Source organism: Pempheris klunzingeri, chromosome 6, assembly GCF_042242105.1.
Source record: "Pempheris klunzingeri isolate RE-2024b chromosome 6, fPemKlu1.hap1, whole genome shotgun sequence".
NCBI classification, from domain to species: Eukaryota; Metazoa; Chordata; class Actinopteri; order Acropomatiformes; family Pempheridae; genus Pempheris; species Pempheris klunzingeri.
Genome location: NC_092017.1, coordinates 18,386,438 through 18,408,491, shown reverse-complemented (window position 1 = coordinate 18,408,491; position 22,054 = coordinate 18,386,438). Strand labels below are relative to the sequence as shown.

At 40.6% G+C, this 22,054-nt stretch overlaps 2 protein-coding genes across 2 annotated transcripts in view; one reads left to right on the top strand and one right to left on the bottom strand.

Moving 5' to 3' along the window:
• Positions 1-15,901, top strand: part of LOC139202669 (adhesion G protein-coupled receptor D2) — an 82,633-nt gene extending 66,732 nt beyond the window's left edge. Inside the window, exon 24 of the mRNA XM_070832215.1 lies at positions 14,744-15,901. Coding sequence (XP_070688316.1) covers positions 14,744-14,881 — 138 coding nt within the window. The 3' untranslated portion in view covers positions 14,882-15,901. The remainder of the gene's footprint in view (positions 1-14,743) is intronic.
• Positions 15,902-16,186: 285 nt separating this feature from the next.
• Positions 16,187-22,054, bottom strand: part of nr5a2 (nuclear receptor subfamily 5, group A, member 2) — a 68,800-nt gene continuing 62,932 nt past the window's right edge. Inside the window, exon 7 of the mRNA XM_070831881.1 lies at positions 16,187-19,297. Within this exon, the coding sequence (XP_070687982.1) occupies positions 19,050-19,297 (248 nt within the window). The 3' untranslated portion in view covers positions 16,187-19,049. The remainder of the gene's footprint in view (positions 19,298-22,054) is intronic.

Sequence of the window (22,054 nt, the reverse complement as noted above, 5' to 3'; positions counted from 1 at the left end):
CTCATTCCACAAAATGTGCAAGTCAGTCAAAGGATAGGAGGGTGTGAGTGTTTATGTGAGGCTGGTTAGTTGGTCAAGGTTAACTAAATGATAGAGATGGTGTGTGTGCTCTCGGGGGCGGTCCTCTGGCTTTGGCGCAAACAAGAGTCAGAGACTGTACCGGTTGGCTGTTGCTATCGGATACTTAGGCTTGACAGGTTGTGCTGATCAATTGCAATCAAAGGTGTTGATAAGTGTGACGGTTGTTTTTAGCTGGGTTTGTTTAACAATGTGATTCATGATGCTTGATCGTTGTCATTGGCATTTTGTGCCTTATGCAACACTGACGTGTTTTAGACAGTAACGAGTAGTTTTGTAATGTCATTTTATCAGAATAAAAGCATAATACTTTTTTCAGCCAACTGAGTGGCATGCTCATCCTTAAGTAATAGTAAAAAGCATGCTGTGTTTTTTTATAGATATCTTACAGATACTCTAGGCTACTTTGTATTTCAGAATAGCTTTAGAGATGAATCCTCCAAAGCATTACGACTTGAAAAATAATGACAATAAAACTTATGGATTATGGAAGGTATTTTTTTTTAGTTTATCTGCCAATCAGACCCTCTTTTGAACTCCAGGGAGTTATTTGGATTTTTTGCAATTCACGCAATAATTTATTATCTTGCTCTTGAGGTCCGTTGGACAAAACAGAAAAATAACGTTCCTGATTTTGCCCTGCTGAACTCACCCCAGTTGACATCTCTAGCCTGTTGAGTGTTTCAGTGTTGGACCAGTTAGCCATAGCTCCCTCTAAGTACCATTCACACGCAATTGGGAGTCCCATGACAGGCCAGCTGGAAGCTTCAGCACCCCCCTTCCAACACACATAAAGAAACAAATCCTCAACGGAGCCTCCACTGGCCAGCCACCCTGTCATTCATTCAATGGGAGGGTTATGAATGTGTGTGTGTGTGTGTGTGTGTGTGTGTGTGTGTGTGTGTGTGTGTGTGTGTTGTTGAGGTTTCCTGTTTGGGCCTGTGTTCTTCAGTCCTTCCTGGCAGGGGGACTGCTGGTGTCACGTCTGTCAGCTAGGGGACTTGCATATTGTTGTAGATGTTATATTAAATGTTCATTGAAAAATCTGTCAAACTGTATTCATGTCCCCACCTCATAATGAATGCATTCAGGCAGAATGAACTCCTCGAACCCTCTGCTTTTTCAAGAGCAATGCCTCAGATGTTGCTGTCATTTTTCAGTACACTAATTTAAACTACTACTAAAAAAACTAAAATTGAAAGCATCAACGTGGAAAACAGCTCTTCTACTTTCACTTCAGTGTTATACACTTCCCTATTAAAAAATATGCTCCTCACTTCTGTAAGCATCAAAGAGATTCGGTGTATTTATGATAAAATGCAACATTGGGCATTTCACAGAGACTGTATGTTATGTAAGAGAGTCTCTCTTACATAGAGAGACTCTATGTAAGAGTTACTATTGTCTCTTTTTCATCAAAAGTATTCTCACTGTAGTTTAAGAGGAATATTCTAGCACTCTTTCTTCTCCTGCTCCATCACATAGAAATACGCATAAACATATGCACAGTGTAAATGTTTAAACCGCACACACACACACACAGGCCTCTCCATGAGAAGTCGGTGTGTCTTAGGGGGGAGCACCAGTCATGTTCCATTAATCCAAAGCAACCAGTGGTGATTGATCAATTAGCCCTGCTTAAAGCTGGGGCTCAGGCTGATCAATAACACTGATCACCAGCCAAAGGTTTTTCATTAAGACCTGCTGCTCTGCATGAGTAGACTCCATTAGCATAGACCAAATGGGCTGTGAGGAATGCAAATGCAAGAGAAACACACACACACACACACACACGCACGCACACACAGGCCATATAGCTTTGCCCTCTATGTAGTGTATATGGGTGGGTGAAGGAGAAGAAATATGTAAGATCACGTGATTATACTTTGTGTCATTTACAAGCGTTTTCATGACTTCTGACGCAGTTGACGTGTCCATCATTATTATCTAGGTAAAGTAGTGAGAGTTTTGATATAAATAAAATAATAATAAAATATATATAAAAAGTTCAACAAGAATGTGTCGCAATATATTTAATAGCGTAATCGTTCGCCTTGAAATCATCATCTATAATATACCGTAGTCTTGAACTATAAATAACTATAAACTATTCTATACAGTGTCACTGTATTAAAAGCAGAATCGATGCTTCCATTGTTTAGTATATGCTGCTCGCTATTTGTTTCAAATTGATTATTGGCGGACACTGGTAAGTGAGACTGTCCCGTGACCATAATGTTCCAAACAGTACTCGTGAGATTGAGTGTTTTCTCAAAGACACTTTGAGCAAACTTTGTCCTTAATACCTTTTTATTCATTGCAGGGTGTTCTTGATGACATGGACAGGAAAAAATATAATCATATATGAGTCATGCTGCCTCCAAATAGTCTATACGGTACAATTAATGAGCATGCCTGGTACAATTTCCCTTTCATCCCACTCTTTGTCAGGCTTTTTGTTCGTTACCTGAAAAACAACGGATGCTGCTGCACCACAGCGATATTTCTGATCCACGACCCCATCAAACCCACGGGATCATCCGCAGCTTAAAATACAAAAATACCCATAAGCCACCACTGACAAACTCACCTTTCTCACCCTTTCCCAACCCCCAGTGGGGCAGAGAGCCATTGTTTCACTTAAACAATCCTCATTGAATTAAACTCTGGCTGCCTACTTTGTTCAGTGAGGCCGATGCGTACTGCTGTCATGGGTCCTATCGTTAATGTGCCATCACTGCACCTCACATCCTTAGCAGACACAGGCAGCGCTGAGCTTATTTCCTCCATCTGTAGGTGAACATGTGTGCACATATGCATCTATGTGTGTGCGTGAGAGACTAACACAAGCGTACAAGCGCGTTGGTAGATGGGGTGAATGAGTAAGACAGGAGGTTGGAGTGTGGGTCACTGTGTGTGTGTTCGTGTGTGCAATAGTCAGCATTATAAATCGCTCAACAGAGAAGAGAGCAGATAAGCTTTGTGGCATGGGGTGCTTTGGTCACTGGTGGAAACACTACAGAGACATAGTGACACACACACACACCCACACAGTAAGTTATTTCTCCATAGAGAGAAATGCTGGCTAAAAAATGCACCAAATCAGCCTCTCTATATCTAATCTAATGCAATCTATGACAAACAAAAAACCACAGCCAGAGATGAAGGTAATGATGATTATACTATTAGTTGATCACTTTTTCTTTTTCAAACATACCTCATTTCACCTCGTTTTAGTTTTTAGCAATAGGAAATGCTTCAAAGCCTTTAGTAAAAATTAGTATTTCTTGTTAAATACCTGTGTGGTTCTGATTTTAAGTGACAGGATGGCCTCGTAGTTTTATGCATTATTATTAATGTACAGTCACAGGATTCAATCTCCTCACTACCCAAAACTGTCTGGCTAGGTGTCCTCTTTAAATTTTCTTCACCTTGATATTGCAAATCCTGGCAGCTCATTTTTTTGTAAAGCTTCACTAGCAATCAGACCATCAACTAAACTGCTCAAATTAAACAGTTGAAGTATTCAACAGGAATCTACCATGAATGAGGTTTTTATCCATCATTTCTGAATTTTCATGGTACCACTGATGAGTAAAGTTTGGATGCCAGATTTACCCTCCGAAGTACTCTTAAGAAACAAGTTACAGTTAGTGGTAAAAATCTAATTATAAACTATATATAACTCTAAACCAGTACAATATCACTGCAACAAATACAGTACCACCCTTGTAGCCTGTGATGTTCTGTTTTTAGTTGCTAATGGTTCTTTGAGGGGCTGAAATCAATCTCTAGGTTCATTTTGTAGGCTGTGGTTTCATTGGATTGTATTACATTTTTATTCATCTAATCCTGGGAAAAAAAAAACAGGATAAAACCAAGAGTGTTCATTAGGGTTAAAACAAGAGTCGGATTTGGGTAAGGATTAGGGTTAGAGAGACGATGCCTTCAAGAGGAGATGCTCATAATTTTGGTAGCACCAGTCTGTGTGTGTGTGTGTGTGTGTGTGTGTGTTTGTGTGTGCACGTGCGTGCCCATGTGTGTGTGCGTGTTTGTGAGTCAGTGTGTTTCAGCGGAAAGGAAGGGAGTTGGTCACAGAGATACTGAGGCAGACAGGAAGAGATCAGTGTTACCATGGCTTGGGTTGAGGCCCATACGTAGCACTCACACAGGTTATTGCTCATACCTTAACACACAGACAAACATATTCAAATAGATGGAGATGCCTGTGCAAACATAACAGTAACAGTTACAAACATGAAGCTAAAGTCTCTTTTCTCCTGGCCTTAATTTTTTTAATCTTTTCAGCAGAATTGGTTGGTGCTATTTTCATAGTCTTAAAATGTAACCATTTTAACACACGTATGATTATGAAAGCATCAGATAGCCAGACACCAGATACATACATACACACACACACACACACTCTTTGTGACCATTTGCACTGATTTCCAAACAGTTCAAATAATAGGATTGCATGGCAGCAGAATGATATTTCCGTGAGCTGTGGGTGGGTACGATGGATGGATGGACGGATGACACCCGTATCCATCCCCACTGGGGAGAGGAAGTCACTATCAGAACACAACAGGAAAGAGACGGAGCAAAAACAAGCCCATGTCTTTTTGGACATTAAATCACTTCCTGTAGGGCTCTGGGCCGATTCCCCCACCTTCCTCTGTCTCCACCTCTCAGCCCAGTTTAACCACCCTTTCGGCAGAAATTGATCAAGCCTCTTCATCTTTGTGCGTAGAAAGTGTGCATGTTCCTGTGGGTGCGTCTCTAACGTATTGCATTGATTAGTCAAATAACTCATCAATAACGGAGAGAAGAGGCTTGAGACCTCATATAGAGCAACTGTGTTTTTTTATCTTTTAACAATACAAAACACCTTTCCTTCAAAAGAAGAAGCCATTGCCTCACGACCACCACGTATACATCTAATGCTGTGCAGCTTGCCAATCTGATTTATCACCGTGACTTGCAGATGTGATGAGTATCGTAGGATGCAAGTGCCATATAAATCCCTGTTCCCTGACAGATCACAAGCCCAGAGTCTGGACCTGATGCTTTGATCTTCATCCAGGAACAAAAACAAAGAGACAAAAAGGTTTATCTGTGCCTGGTGCAGGAAAAGGCCTTTTTAATTGTGACAGGAAAAGACAATGACCACAGATTTCATTGAAAACATAAACACTAGCCTCACTCAGCCTGGCTTGTCATTTTTTCAGTTTGTGCGTGATAGTGAGTGGCTCTTTACAAACATTAGATATAGGTAGTCATGCGTATATTGAAAATACAGCTCCTGCACAATGCTTTCCTCATTCAGGGCACAGCCGTAAAAAATATGACTTCCTTCCTGTAGACCATTTCCTGTTTATGTCTGAATTCAGGTCAATAGAGGGGGATATTGGTCACTACCTCATCCACCGTCATCTGTCCCAAGAGGTGACCCCAGTTCTGATAATGCAGGATGCCATGGAGCCCAGGACAGAAAACCAGTGTTTCTGCATCTTCAGTTTTTCGATTCTCTCACTTTTTCTCTCTATAAGAAATAGTTACCAACACTGTTCATCTTCCTCTTCCTCTCAGCGCACACAAAGATACATCCAAAACACGAACTACTCTTGTAGCAACCTGTCAAAACGCATAACTGCAAAACACAAAAAAGGAGATATGACATTATTTGCGTTTTCTGCTCTCCACAAGATTTAAGGGGACCCCCCTCCACTCTCCCCCAAAAAATGTCTCAATTGCATACATGGATCTTCCTGAGGTGCCCTGTTTGTTTCATTTTCTGCTGATTTGCCTAAAACAGGCAGCGGCCGCTGCCGTGAATGTTTAATTTAAGAGCTCATGTTCCCTTCTGTACGATCTGTGGTGGTTGGGAGCGTGGACGGGCTTGACGAGGGGGGTCCGATGGTGGAGTTCAGGGGCGGAGGGGGGGCTGATGGAGACCCCCAGGTCTCCAGGCGCAGTCATTAAGATGGCTCCTCGGTTTGGAGATGAGAAAGCATGCTCGGCACTCTGGGCTCATTGAAGATGCTCCCCTGCCTACTTGGAGCATCCATTATTTATGAGTTTTTACAAATTTCAACTGACATTTTTATCAGTCGTGGATGCCTGTTTCTGATTTGGTTACGCTGGGTGTGTCTGCCCTCTCCCCAACAGTATTAAAATATTGGTCAAATACAACTGCTTGGTATTACAAAGCAAGAATTGTACTGTTGGGTGCAGGTTTCTATTAATGAGTTTTTTTTTCAATGTAAGACGGCTGCTCCTATTGCCAAATCCACGATAATAATGAAAATAACACTTAAGTCTACATCTCTATGTTAAGTTTTTCAGTTATTTTGTGTTTTTTAGCTGGTTTTAGCTATCCATTCACCAGTTGGTTAATTAATATACCTAATAATTACAGGTTTTTAGAATGCAACAATGACCGCCATTATTGTCATGAATGAATGTGTGTGTGTGTGTATGTACATGAATGACCAACCTGGTCCCATCAGGAAGTGTCGTCTCTGCATTCAACTACGCCGACCTCGTTTGTCTGTGGCTGAGCCGGTATTGATCCGACCGCTGCCCTGTGCTTTGGTGCTCAGCCGCAGGCTTCCCACAGCCTCACCTCACCTTACATCACTCACCTCACATTAGTCTCTCAGCTTGAAATGCACTGTTAGCCTCTGGTACACTCCCAGAGAGAGGACTTGTCAAATGCCAGTTAATATGAGCTTTTTCAGAAGATCGCCCACTTGCTGTCAATCTTGCATCAGGTGCTGGAGGTCAATTCAACAATGCTGTGCCACCTATTATATATTTTTGTTTTTGAAAGTTGTACTTGGAAATTTATAAATTGTTGTGTCTGACAGTAGAACCTTGATTGCAGACGCGCACAAAAAATCATATTCTTTGTTTTCTGATCTTGTAGGAAAACAGTTACATAATGAACAATGTCTGTTGCTTTACCCACTTATTTTATAGCTGGTAGTAATGTAGTGTTCATGGATGATGAATACTCTCTCCTGACATTATCTCCCTCACTTTAAAAGTCTAATATATCTTTTTAAATAACTAAAGAGACTTTTTGACATAAGGACGCATATATTGCTCAACAAAATAAAGAATAATTAACATCAAAATCAGCCATGATAACAGTAATGTTTTTGCCCAAATTGAAAGACTGGAAATAGATTCACCAGAATTTATGATGTTCTCGGGCATTACTTCAGGACTTCTGGATGGGGGTGCAGTGGAGGCCATATACATATCATGCCTCTGTAGAAAAATAAGTAAGATGAGCAGTTAACCTGTTGGAATTGTCCCTTGTACTACCAGAGCTTTTTTAGCTAGTTAAAGTATACTATATAATTTTTCGTTTTAGAGGACATGCCTAAATGAACCAAACATCACTTTACCAGTGCAACACTAGATGCTGTGTCATATGCTGTAGCTTTAAGAAGGCCATTCAGGTTCATTCCTACCATTCAGCGAATGGTAGAATTTAATTGGACTGAAAGAATGACCTGGTTAGGAATCTGAAGAGGCAAAAATCATCAAGCATACACTCCCATTTAGGGCCGGGCCATGGTCTTGTGGTGTGGTTTGCAACGACCTCAGCCAACAGAGGTCCAGCCAACACAAAGTCTGTGCTCCCAAACTTTCTGTCTGTTAGGCCCCAAACCAGAAAGAACAGAATCACGATAATAAGATGCTTACATACTACAAAAACATTTAATAGAGGTTTTAAAGGAAATTAAAGAAGCACTTCACTGCTGGACAGATGGTCTTATAAAACTGGGCTATCTGTAAGAAGTGCAATAGAAAAGGTGCAAAAAGTTTTGAAAATGGTGGAATGTGATGAGAGGAAACAGAGAAAAGGGGCTCTGGAGGTAGAAAACCTGCAACTACCAGGATGTACTGGACTCATTCGCTTATAAGCCAATCCAATAGGAGCGATCTGTTAGTGCTCTGGCCGCTCCTGTTGGATAGGCTTGACCAGATCTTCCATTGTATCTAGTTTAGGCAGCAAACCCTGTTTCCCATTTTTATTTGGTCAGAGCTACTAGTATTAGGCCAAACTTTCATAGCACCGCCAGGTACCAAGTTGCGGCGGTGTGTGTGCTAAGCTAATCTTGAAAAAACCTCATAAAAATGCGTACTGTATGTTTTTACACTGTAACATTGTCATGTTAGTAACAAAAAAGTGTAGCTATTGCACTATGCTCAGACTTCACCCATAGACTGTTAAAAATGGTTTCACCCTGCTGGCTTTGGTTGTTTTTTTCATTTTTTTGGGGGGATAATGAATTATGTTTCCAGTCCCCTAAGTTCCTGTTCCAGTTCCAGTTCCACTTCCTGTCCCCTAACGTGGCTGAAAGCTTACGTGTGATGTTACAGATGCTCGTGCCCCTTCCTCTGCAGGTTCAGCAAGTTCATCCAAAAGAAACTGGCTTCTGTTAAATTGAGTGCAGCACGATGACACCATTCCTGTGTCAGTAAGTGCACATTTACTACAGCGGCACCACTCGTTGTTCCCAACGCGAGGCGGCTCTGCGTCAATATTCTCACTGGCTGGCAGTGCTTGACTCTCTGCTGTGGCGGTGTCTTCCTCGTCCTTACGCTGTAATTCCTGGAATCTGCATCCTGACTCATATAAGTAGCTCCAAATTTCTGATTCTGGTCATAAACTATTAAAATCATTTTCTTCCATATATACAGGAACATTGCCTTCTGCCATGGTCTTTCAGTGGTTGTTTTTATTTTGTTGCAGTTAGAGATGGGCATACAAATAATGCAGAAGTACAATCTGTAGTTTGAGCAACAGCCCCAGAGCCAGAAAAAATCCGCTCGATGACACGATGCACGCCATTGGGCAGACTTTTGGTTGAAAATTGGTGAAGTATCCCTTTAATGAAGTAATAGGTCTTCTTATTAATCTTCTAAATGAATGGTTCAGTGGAGTGAATCCAGGCCTTGTCAGGTCTAGCTTGATCAACACCAGCTTGACGAACCCAGAACTGCAGGTAATGATGAGAGGCAGCCCTTTCCTTCTTACACGAAACTCCAGGCCTCTGTAAAACAGAGCCACAGCTCCAAACAGATGCTAAGGCGATGTTCCCCAAAGATCGTCCCTGGGGCCCATACTCCTTTTCATAGATATGTTTAAGTCTGTGATGTTCGTTCTTGGGAGCCTCCATTACAGTCTCATTGCTGCCTCTGGCAAAGGACCCAGCCTCTTAAGAGTCTTCTGTAGCTTACAGAAACTGTTGCTGTCCCAAAGGGGGGACAGCAGACTAAATAATCAGTTTCCCATCACAGTGACAATCTGAGAGCAGCTGTTTGCATCTGAAAGCCTGCCAGCAATTGTCCATGGTGCTCTGAAACAGAGAAGAAAAGACAGGAGGCATGGAGGGAGAGGAAAATGAAAGGAAAGTTTTTTTTTTCTGTTTGATTTAGGCCTCTTAAGGGTTTTGATATTGATCTCACCAACAGACCTGCAGATGTATATGTTGAGACACGTGCACAAATACTCACATCCTTCTGTGGACACACACGAACACATTCGCAGAGGCACACACTGACGCACACTAAATTGAAGCTGAATCTTTTGTTTTTGTCATGGGTATGGAATGCAGGACACTCAAGGATGTACTGTATTTGATTTATGATTTAGATGTATTACTGTTTTGTTTTGCAAAATGTATCTAGCACTTTGTAAGAAGGAACAAGAAAAGTGTATCACTGCAAACAAAGGCTGGTGTTAAAAGGAGTATCAACAGTAAACTCCTACATTAAGGCCAGTGTTTAAAAAGTGTATTTTCCATACCGCGCATCACCTCCACAGGCATCTGGTGGAAATTGCACAGGGTCTTGATGGGAAACATTCAGTCTTTCATAAAAGCAGTGCTGGCCAGACCTTTTTCTGCCTTTGTTTGACGCCAAGCATGCCTCTCAGCTCAGTGATGTATGCGTCACTGTTTGCACAAAAGGCATGAATAAGTGTGTAAATTTGTACGCTCACTTAAAATTGTTTTCAGTAGATAATTAGCTACATGGATCCTTATATGTGTTTATAGGACATGGTTGCCTTGTGAGAGGTGCGTGTATGTGTGATTAGTGATGGTCCTGTTCTGTGTCGGTTCCTCGGCTCTCCAGCAGTTGGTCACAGCTCAAGGCTGCCGGTGGTCCTGTGAGATTAAAAACGTTCTGGTTTTATGGGATGAGATGGATGTGATGGGATCTGAGGCCACCATCCTGCCCCAGTTCATACTGTTGGACATATATTGTGCTCTCTGTCCACCAATTTTAGTATGAATGAGCACACAGACCTCAGAAAGTATTACACTTTCACTTTTTCATTTTTCGCAGTGATAACTTTTAGTGTTACATTAACTCTATAACCCAACATAAGCTTGAAAAAGTGACTGCGTCCAAATATATTCAGCGACCAACATGTGTGTATGTGTGTCCATACTATGTATTAATCACATTGTTGGGACGACACCCTAATAAGGAGAATTACCCAAGATCTGGGTGCAGAAATGTGGTCTTCACAACCATTTATATGATGGTTAAGTGTTTTATACTTAGGTTTTAGGTATAGGACTAGAATTAAGTCAAGGTTAGGGTTAGTGCTAGGGTTGGTTATGTAGCAGCCTCCAGTAATTTAATTCAGTGTTGTCAGAAAAAAGTAGAAGTAGTTTAAGTTTTAAAAAGCTTAAAAAGTAGACTATTCTATTATTCTATAGTAGACTAATCTACTTTAATGAACTTTCTAATTCAGTCTCTGTTCATGAACCACTTTACGTTTGTTGTTCGAAAACACTTCCGTCCCAGACTGAAACTTCTGGTAGTTATCAAAGTTTCCCCCCTTCTTCCCTTCAGGTTTCTAGGATTGCCTTTGCCTCCAAAAATCATTTGTGAATAAAATATGTTGTTATTCTTTTGTAATTTGTCACAGGAAAACATTCTCTTAACCCAGGGATCTGCGGCTGGCGAACAGTGTGGTGACATTCAGTTTGTCATGTTATTACAAACGCCTCAGACGTCTGTCTTTGACATTCCCGCAGAGCACTCTTTTTGACACTGTCGAAGCAAAGGTCAAGATTCCACATGCAGCGAAGCATTCACCTTCGCCACTTGGCTGAGGTCTGGCAAGATTAATTCTTTGTGTCTTGCCATCTCTCTATGTGCCAGGTTCATCTTTCTTACAATGGAGCCAAGCAAACACAGGAGAAAAGTGTGTGCCTCAAAGTGTGTGTGTGTTTGTGCGTGTGTTTTTAAAAGACATTGGTGCAACCGTTTTAACAGGGCGACTCTGTTTGAATTAGATGTTCTAACCCCCCGCTTGCTAAATGGATTTCTGAAGTGGCTGTAGTTGGAGGCTTTCAATCGGATGCAACCTTGAGTCCTTTTTTATGTGAGCTCTGTAGGATTTAAGTGCCGGTATAACATGAGCACGACTGAATGCATGCTCCTCATTTTTTGAAATTGAAAAATCTCCAAAGGCTCTCCCCATTGTGCAGGCAATTAATGGAATGCTGGCAGCGAGGTTCAGGTGCTTAAAAGTTGTATTTTTTCTCTCTCTTTCGCTCTCTTTTTAATGACTAATAAAGGATAATCATCGTGGAAAAAAACATCATAATGCTGTAGGCTTCCTCTTTATGCACAATGATGTATAATGCATGTTTTGAAATGAAACGGCAGCGGCCTTCGAACCATTCCATCTCCAAACCTTAGTGTATTTGTTTTGCATGCCACAGTGAGGCTTTTGCATAACAATAGTGAGTGTTCCCATTAACAATGCTTGCCTATTAATTTGATCTTTACATTTTTAAAGTTTGTCCATCAGGCCGCCAAACAATGGGTCCCCCAGTCGCTGTTTGGTATAAGTGATTAGAAAGTTGGCTAATTGCCTCTCTGAAGAGTTGTGCTGTTTCTTTCTAGCCTTCTTGCTCCTGATCTGTTTGCCCGTACCAGTTTTCGCACTCAAAAAAAGACAAATAAACTATTTAGTCAATATCAATCATATTCAGTAAAATGTTTTTTTTTCTCCCTTTGGTTTTGGAGTTTATGTCCAAATAATTTTTCAGATAACCTAGTAAGTATGTTGATACATGAGGCAAATATACATAAAGTGCCAGGGACACTTAATCCTACATTAATGCTTGTTTTATGACACCAAGACCAAATGATCTTTTTTTGGTATTCTGCAATATGATAAAATGTGACATTATGACTAAATGCCATAAACTTTGCTAGTGCTAAAAATAGCTTTGTCTCAGCTATACCTGCACCTGATGAATGACAGAACCAGTAATGAATGATGGGAGGACGGTCATTGCCTATTGCATACGTGCGTGCAAATAGATTTTTCTAAGTGGTGGCAGTACTTGTTCTGGCTGTGTGCTTTCATGAAATCTTGGTTCAGCAGCAAAATTAAGAGTCGCCGAACACTGAGGTGCGAATAAAGAAGCCCACGTTCAACTTGATGACCTACAGTGACTGAGCCAATACATACATGGAAAAATATTTAAAGGGAAGGAATTAAGATTGCCTATATAGTAAATGATGCGTTGAACTATTAGAATCCATTATAAAGCTATAAAGTTTTGCCACCATGTGGCGCTGGGCGGTTGTTCATTTTATTTAGACTGGTTGTGCTTTTCTCAGTTCTCTTGGGTCTCTGGTCCTGCCTGAAACTGGACTGAATACCAGACTGAAGTATTCCAGTGTTCAGTTGCACCTTTTCTTGCAATCTTGGAACGCTTCCAAAAGCTTTTGTTTTTTCTTGTGCCCTCAATCTCTTTCTCTTTGACTGTGCTTTGACAATGGAGGGAAACATACAAGCGCATCTTGGTAAACACGAGTGATGTGGTTCCAGAGTTTAAAAGCTTCACATAACACTGACAGACACAACTTGGGGCTGTTTGTGTGATGGAGAGGAAAACTTGTTTAGAAACTGACAGCACTGTATCTGTCTGTGTGTGTGTGTGTGTGTGTGTGTGTGTGCGTGTGCGAGAGAAAAACTGTGTGTTTATGTTGCTTTTGGCAAGTTATTCATTTGTGCTTTTTTTTTTCTTGCTCTCTGTGTGGTTATCTTTTGAGTTGGTTGGTTTGGAGCTGATGTCCACCTTCAGGGATGCGCATAGCATGCATTTCTGAGTATTTTCACCTGAGGCTGCACTTGTTAGAGTCTGTGGATAAATGTATATACATTATTTATACAAATTCAGGGCGAGTGAAAGCAGGTTTAACACATTTACAGACAGGAGGCCAGGCACTGCAAGCCAAGCTCCAAGTGAGGATTGCAACGCTGTGCGCCGGGGATCAAGCTGGCCTCTTGCCCGACTGTGACCAGCATTCTTAATGCTGCACGAGAACACCACTAACATTATCATAAACTCCTCAGCAATCAAATGATCCCTCACATCATTTGCTTCATGGAGAAAAAATGAACAATAGAAGTGAGCAAGAAACATTTAAGAAACCTGTTGGTGTTTTTTTTTTTTTCCCCTGAAATCCTGAAAATGTAGAACATTTTAAAGTCTGCTGATTACGAAACGTTGTCAGCAGTTTTTGCCTCGCTGTGATTCTTTCAGATCGACTTTTTGCAGAGACTCTTACAATCCTAATGTTAGGTGTTAATCAAAATATTAGAAGATATGAATGTACCTGAGAGAGAAAGGAGGAAAAGGCAGGTCCTGCGTTACAGGTAGTTGCAGGTTGTAGTTTGACATCTGATCAGTCAGTCTAGTCTGATGTCATGCCTTGTGTAATATAAAATACAAGAAAATAATGAAAATAATTCTTAATTTGTTTGCTAATCATCCCATGTATTTTTCACAAAACTGTACCCATTAGGAAAGTGAAGGTCTTTACATAATTCAGTAACTTATTGCCATTTCAATAAATAATGGAGGTCTAATTTGTATTAACACCAACATTTGTGCTGTTGAAGGTTGTGGGATGAGTGGAGTCAAAAGTTGAGACAGAGTGAACAGAGCTGCTCTTTAAATTTTAATTGCCTTTGATGTAAAATAATTTTCATCATACGCGTTGAAAACTTCAATTGAGGACCTTAATTCTGGTTATTTCTTTTACTCAACAATAATTGAGGGTTTGATTTGAAAACACTAGATTTAATTTTTAGGAAAAATTACTATTTAATCAATTCCTGATTGAAAAAAAGACAAAAACAGTATTGTAATTTAGGCAGTTTGATGGCAAGATTAAACCAAAAGATCCAGACAGAAACTGTATGTCATGTACTCTAAAACAGGCTTAATCCCACTGAAACATTAAATCTTCCTAAATCGTGACGGAAGTGTTCAACAAGGTTACATAACAAACAGGACCCTTCGTTTAAAGACAAGAAAATGTTTTTTACAAAGGTAGTTTTTTTTACAGAGGAAGGGAAGTTTGGACTTGTGACCAAATTCAATGATAAAATGCCACAATAAAACCTATTAAGACGCTAATTATGAATATTGTATTCTGTTATATAACGTCTTCTTGACATGAAGTGGAAAAATATCCCCGTCTTCTCCCATATCTACCAGTGTGTTTAATGACCTCAGCCTTGTGTTATCACAGCTCAAACAATATTGTTTACCTAATTTGACTTGTCACTCCCCACTTACTCATTCCCTTCTCCATCCAGGGGCCTCGTCCCTCAGAAGTGGACACCTTGCCGGGTGGTTGTAGTCTTCATGTTCCCATGGAGCTGGAGTTTACAGCTTCCTGTTTCCCTCACAGCCCTGCACCTCAGAAAAGCTATGGCCTCGTGTACGTCGACTGACCTGGCCAATAACGGTGACTGTAGTTCCATATTGTGATTCATTTTTTAATCGAGGTTGGTGAAATGTTATTTTTGTACTATAGCTCAATTTTTCCTCAACTCCTCAGTCATTCATGATCATTGTAGAGATGCAGTTATATTTGGTACCTGTCTCCCTGACTGTTGCATACCTTCATACTGGTTGTAAGTATTTTCAACGAGCTACTGTAGGTCTCCGTCTGCCTTTATCACTTAAGTAAGCTAAATGCCTCAAACATGGTTTTAATCTGAACTTCAATTCGTATTACGTAAATTCAAGCGTTTCACTAAAAGTTTATTGTTTTTAGCATTTAGTATATTTGTATGTTTTCACGGTGTATTCTCTTTCATGGCTTCGCTTGCTGTACATTTGCTTGTGATAGCGTTACCGTATATTGTCTAGTAAAGTGTGCGGTGGCACTTCAGCATGTTACATGAACTGAGTAATGGGACATACTTGTGTTTCAGCAGTGGCAGATACATATCATGTAACCGCGATGTCCCTGGTGTGATTCAGGTGGACACTTTTATCACATGCCATCCCCCTTTCGCTCCCCTGGCACTGTCGAGCTATCAAATAAAGGCCAGAATGGCAAGAGATAAAGTAAGATGAAGCAGAACGGCCCAATGATATTGTACAGCACGTTATCTGATTTCTTGACTCTGCCCATGTACAGGGGAAGGCATATTTCTACAGACAAAATGTAATTAAACCCCTTTTTAGCATTAACTGTCCTCATGTTTCCTGCCACGATACTGTTAACCATCAATTAAAGGCCAGAATGGCATAAAAATTAGAAGAAAAAAGAAGAACAGAGAAGTCATATTTTCTGTGTATCGTTTTTGATTCAGACCATGAACTTTGCACAGAAGCAAAAACAGAATGAAACCACTAGCCCTGACGTCTATAATAATGTTATAAAATTTCAGTGTCCCAAAGGCATAAATATATTTCTAAAATTTCATCTCACAACAGTAAAAAAATGAAAATCTCACTTCATGTGTTTTCTCACATTGGCAGGAATTGAACTTTTTCTCTATGGAATTATATGTTTCTAACTCTGCATATCACTTGGGAATTAATCTCTTATTCCTACATGTTCTTTTACTGTAATGTTATTAAAAGGATGTTGGAATAGCCATTCTTTTTTTTTTTTTTTTCTTCCCCCACAAAAGAAACACATGTAATGGAACTGGACAGCGTTAGTGTGCGCAGGAAGCAAGAATCTGGTGTTATAAGCATAATAATTATTTATTGAAATATGAAGAAAATTCAATTAGCCTCAGAGCGACACTCCCCGGGACAGGGGTAGTGATAGGGGCAGTCAGAATGTCAGCAGGAGGGGCAAAGACTCATAGACAAGCGGGAGGGAAATAGCATTTTGATGCACTGTGTATCCATGTGTTGACAGTATACATGAGCAAGTGAATGCACAAAGTTAGTCATTGTTTAAGTCCTTGTTAGAGCATTTATGCTGCATACAAGTCTCTCTGACAGTTACTCTTCAGCTGCAAGAGCGATTTGTTGGAAAACAGCTGAATGTCAGATCTTCCCTTTACCTTCTGACAGCTGAAGTAACAAAACTATTTCCCCAAGATTTTACCAAACTTCATCTCCAAACAAACTCCTGTTGGGGATAGCGCAGGACTGCAGCGGTTCCATCAAACATGCAGAAAAAAATGGGACTTCTGCAATGACCACATTGATGTGCACAACTGTATTGCCTGCATATGTTATAGAGTTCACCTGTATGTTATAGGAAGTCCAAGGCAGCTGCAGAACCTAAACACGGAATTTGAGGAGGTGGGTGATAAAAGATTGTCTGATCAATAGACACAGTTAATGGGGGTGTCAGAAAATAGAGTTAGGGACCAGGAACTGCTTGATGACATGGGGTTTAGGTGACTTTTCTGTACATTAAACATGCCATCGAAAGACTTTTGATCGTTCTATGACTTAGTTAACAAAATGTCAACAGGTAAACAAATAAACACCACAGGTTGCTGTGGGAGGCAAGTGTTGGGACACTTTGAAGACAGTAACAACAACTACTGTACATGTGAAAAACTCCACATGGAAATAATTTAGGGTGCCATGTTTTAAGGAAAATAAAATAAAAAAAACAAGCTAGTTTTGTTCATTTTGGACACAATACTAGAAGTCACAGCTCACAGGGGGAAAGATGCCGTCTTTGGTACAAGAGCAAACGACAGAACAATGACGCAGGTTGATATTCAATAAGAAAAACCGATGTAGCACAAACATCTTTCACACCCACTCGCTTAAATACAATACTCTTCAATGTACAGACTTGCATAAACATTTGAAAGACAAAAAAAATGGTGATGATTTTTTTTTGTTTTAAAAGCCCATTATTTTTCTCCAGACCTGCACCACTGAACTACTCGTGGAAACAAAACAAAGAACATGCTACAGTAAACAAATTTATTCTGGGGCGGACACCTTACGTCATGTAACACATAGATGGAAACCCAGAGACGCAATAAATTATCTTCATTATTAAGCGTAACCAGTGACATACTGTACATCAAAAAGGTAAAAGCACTGTAAAAAAAAAAAAAAAAAGTCTACAAAAAAGGTTGAAAGTGAAATGGAAACCTTGTACAGAAATGCTTAAGAAACAAATGTTTGAATGCCAGTAGACACAGATAGAAATTAATATTTTAAGTGTGATTCCTTTTTGATTTTAGTGTCTCACGACATAATTTAAGTACTGCTCAAAACAAATAAAAAATAAAAACACTGTACACACACCAAAGAAAGCAAACCAGAGGGATCTTTTTTTTTTTTTTTTCATTTCATTGATTTCATTTTTTAGGAAATCATTGCTTTGCAAATTATGCTTCATCACAGTTCTCTCCCATATGACCACATGAATGTAAACACCAGTTGAATTATTCTTTTTTAAATTTTTACAACATTAATACTTTATATATATATTTGTACATATTTCCATTCACATCTGCACAGTTAGCTAGCATGGTAATGAAATAAGGCAAGACTCACATAACTGTGACATCACAAATCTTTTTTGTTTTCTCTTATAATACTGATTATTAAGGTTTTTGTAATTTCCTTCTTCTGTTCTGCAGCAGGCTTTGGTCTTTCCGGACAAAGGCAGGGTCGAACCTTCTCCGTCTCCAAAATCACACTTTGTTTTGTTCCAGTTGTAATGAAATAATAAAAAGGGAGGGTGGGGTTTTTTTTGCAGGAAAAAAGGGCTATAAATACAATTGTTTCAGTTGACATTGTTAGTTGAATTTATTTAACACTGGTCTTTCTGAGGTACATAGTTTAAGATGATTCGGGGAGGTGGAATAAGAAAGGGGAACCACAAGGTGACCATGAGGAGCAAATGACTTCCATTACAAGAGAAAAAAAAAAAAACATCTTATTTTTCTTCTTATTGGCCTTTTTATCATTTTGTTCATTAAAGAATGCTTCTCTCTTAGACCTTTATTTTTTAACCATCGGTTCTCCCTTCTCAGTCAGGTCAAGCTGCCGTGGCAGGCATCTCATGTGAGTTCAGAAAAACAGACGTGACGGTAGGTAAGAGTCTCTGGCCTGGTTGACTGCTTGTCCGTTTGTCTTTACAGTACCAACGTCAGCTAAAAGCCGGTTTCGGTGAGAGAGCGCACCGGAGGATCACTGACCGAAATAAGCCACCGCTGTAGCCACAAGGCAGTCTGAAAGCTTGACGGTGTCACTCTGCTTCTTTTCGCAGCACGTAAAGCCTCTCAGTGTCACCAGCACTAAAACACTCGAGGGTTTTTAATTCTTTAAGTTGCAACCTGCCAGTTTTGATAGTCTGTGCTAGTGCAGATGTTTACATCCCATCTTGTAGTGTCAAATGCAGTGTTTGTTTCAAGTGTTTTTTCATTTTTCCTCTGTATACTGTCTGGGTGGGTTGAGGAGAAGCTGCTCTTCTTCAAATGCTTCTTTTCTTTCTTTTTTTTTTTTAATAAAGGGATCCGTATGTCGTTGCGTGTGTGCACTTTACACAGTCTGAGCTGGAGATTCAGTTTGGTGAAACCATCATTTGGAGTTTTTGGGCTGCAGCAAAACTCTCTGGATGTCTTCACAACTGCAGTATGCGTAGCGCAGTCCACCACCACCCCCCCCACACCTCTAAGCTCTCTTGGCGTGTAGCATTTCAATGAGCAGGTTGTTGCAGGGCACGTCACCGTTGAGGTGTTTGTAGTAAAGGTATTCTTCAGCCTGCAGGCTGATGGCTCGGATCTCTGGCAGCCGGAGGAGCAGCTGGCCAAACTTGTCCGTTTGCTGCGGGTAGTTACACATCACGTAGTCCAGCAGCGCTGCGTTGACCTGCTCCTGGACGCTTTCTACCAGGTGGAAGTTCTCCAGGTTCTTCACATCTACAGGAGGAAGAAAAACAAAAAGGTCAGACAAGATGACACTTGAATAATCTCCGTTGGGGTGTTGAAGAGTATAACGACAAAATCAGAAAATGATAATAACTGAGCCTGAATCCTGACATCATGGCAGCTAACAGCTGAATGAGTTTCTAAAGGCAAAATGTGTCCCCATCAACAGAATTCATCCAGTTACAGTTTCGGTGCTGATTTGACTGCTCTCTTTAACAGCACCTCTACATGCCACATAACATGTCAGGTAGGATCAAATCAGGAAACGTGTCCTGGTTTGAATATCAAACTGCCTTTATCTCAAATTACAACATCTTCAGGGCATAAAATGTAGCTCAAAACAGTTTTATGTTGTCCCACTATCCTCAGTTCTGAGACAACAGAAGGGGCCACAGTTCAAAGACAAAAAGATTAGAATAATTTGTACTCTCATTTATCAAAGCTACCGTGTTAAAATTTGACAGCTTTGGTTGTGGCTCGTGTTTTGCTTTAAAGAGGATCACCGCATGATGGACCCCCCTCCCCTCCCCTTTATTTTCCCTCTGAATTATCTCATGAGACCGCGTTGTAGGGGGAATCAGGTAAAGGCAGAAAAAAGGTCCTCCTCCTGAGAGATTCATTCCCCAGGAGTCGATGAATTATGTAGGACAGAGTTACAGTCATATTAGTGCCAGGGCTGCTCCTTAACCTAACGCCTTCACTGTCCCTTTATACCGTAACAAAACAGAATGTGCTGTTATTATTAATGAAAAAAAATTAGAGATTTCGTGAAAAACAGCAAGCAATTTAACTGCAGGGTGCGAGCGCAGTAATTCATCCTGGTGGGAAATTCTTTTTTTCACTATTAATTCCTGGCCCACAATACATTTTGCATCTTTCCAAAATCCTACCTTTACGCGCAGCTATAAGCACTTTTCCTTGACAATAATAAGCTCACTGGGGGTTTGGGCAGATTATTGCAAGACAAGACAAAAATTTGCTAAATGGATAATGGTGGACCAGAGCGCCGTGTGTACTTGTCATGATTATGAAGTGCAGGGCTGCAGCATATTTAATCAGATCGCTCTCTATGTGTGAGTGTGTGTGTGTGTGATCTTTTATTAATCTGTTTGACCCCAGGTCGAGTGTGCTCACGGTGGGCTAATGTGGAATGACAGAGTCCCTGTGTCTGGTTGACACCTCCGGACCAACACACACACACACACACACACACACACACACACACACACACACACACACACACTAAAATACATTTTTCACACCAATTCTAAGCCTTTTCTCTCAAACACACACATATATGCACTGACGCTAATCCATCGAAATACACATAATATTTCGTTCGCTCACTCGGTATCGCCTTCACACACACACACACACACACACACACACACCCCATCCACCCACCTAGAGCATTAGGAGGGAGGAGGGGGAGATAAATCAGCAGCTAATGAGGTCTAGAGAATGAGAAGCAGGTCCTTCAAGGCACTTCCATCTATGATGCACTCTACCATGCTATTACAGTCTGTATGCATGTGTATGTGTGTGTATTGCTGTTCTTGTCGTGCCTGTATATGTGTGAGCTGGCGTGTAGCGTGTGCGTGCTCACCCTGACCTCTTGGTGACACGGCGGAGGGCTAAATAAGGCCAAGAGGAGGGCAGGAAAAGGGGAGGGGGGGGTGGGCTGTGACAAAGGAGGCTCCAAACAAACATGACATGTGCTTTTTCCTGCTGCCACTCAGCTGTCTGACCCCCTATCAGACTCCTGAACCTCCTTTTCACACCACCAACATCTCAGATAAGCATTAATATAGCATTACATAAGCTAACCCAGCAGAGCACCGGCTCTAGGCTCTAACACACACAGACATCCTACGCAGGTCAACAAGAAAACCAATGTTTCATCTGTGTGTTTAACAAGTGTAGCCAAAGCATTAAACGAGAAGTTTCTAAGTTGCTCAGAAAGTGTGGAGACAGATTTTAGTCCACAACCCGCCTCTGCACTTCCCCTAACCTCTAATTTTATTCTTAGGGAATATTTTTATACTCCCCAAAGCATGATTTTGTATTGGGCCAGTTATCAATGCCTAGTTGTAGTTCTTTATTAAATACAATTTTGTGGGCCCGAAGGTAGTAAAATGTAAATAAATTGAGTCTAAACCTTCTGGAATCATTATTTCAAATGGTCAAGACATGGCCTCAGTGGTAGCTGCAGCCCTGGTGCTGATTCATGAATTGCTTTTTGGAATACTATATCTGTTAGTGAGGGGAATCATTTCTGCCATGAAAAGATTAGAGTTTTGTCTGTTGCCCAACTGTACAACCACTGAATATTGTATAGATCAAAGGGAAAAATCTTCAAAAGCCAAACATAAAGTCTGAAAATTGATGAGATTGTCTTAGGGGGGAGGGCAATTAAAATGTGAAATTTATTACTAATATAGTAATTACTTAGTGCGAAACTGATTTCATCTGTGAACATTTTGATATAATGTAATACAAGTCTGCAGCGCAGACGCCGTCAATAGCAAACATTTCATGTAGCTTAAAAATCAATGGCAGGATGTCAGAGCCTCTTCTGAGTTTGATTTGGTTAATTCTGCAGCAACATGACAAGGTGAGCCCAGATCACAGCAAAAACATGCCAAGTGTTGCCATGGTTTCCCAGAAAGATTTGTCTGTTTGTGTGCGTGTCTGCGTGAGGCGTTTGATAGGTGTATGTGTGGATGTTAGGGAGGGGGGGGTTGGGGG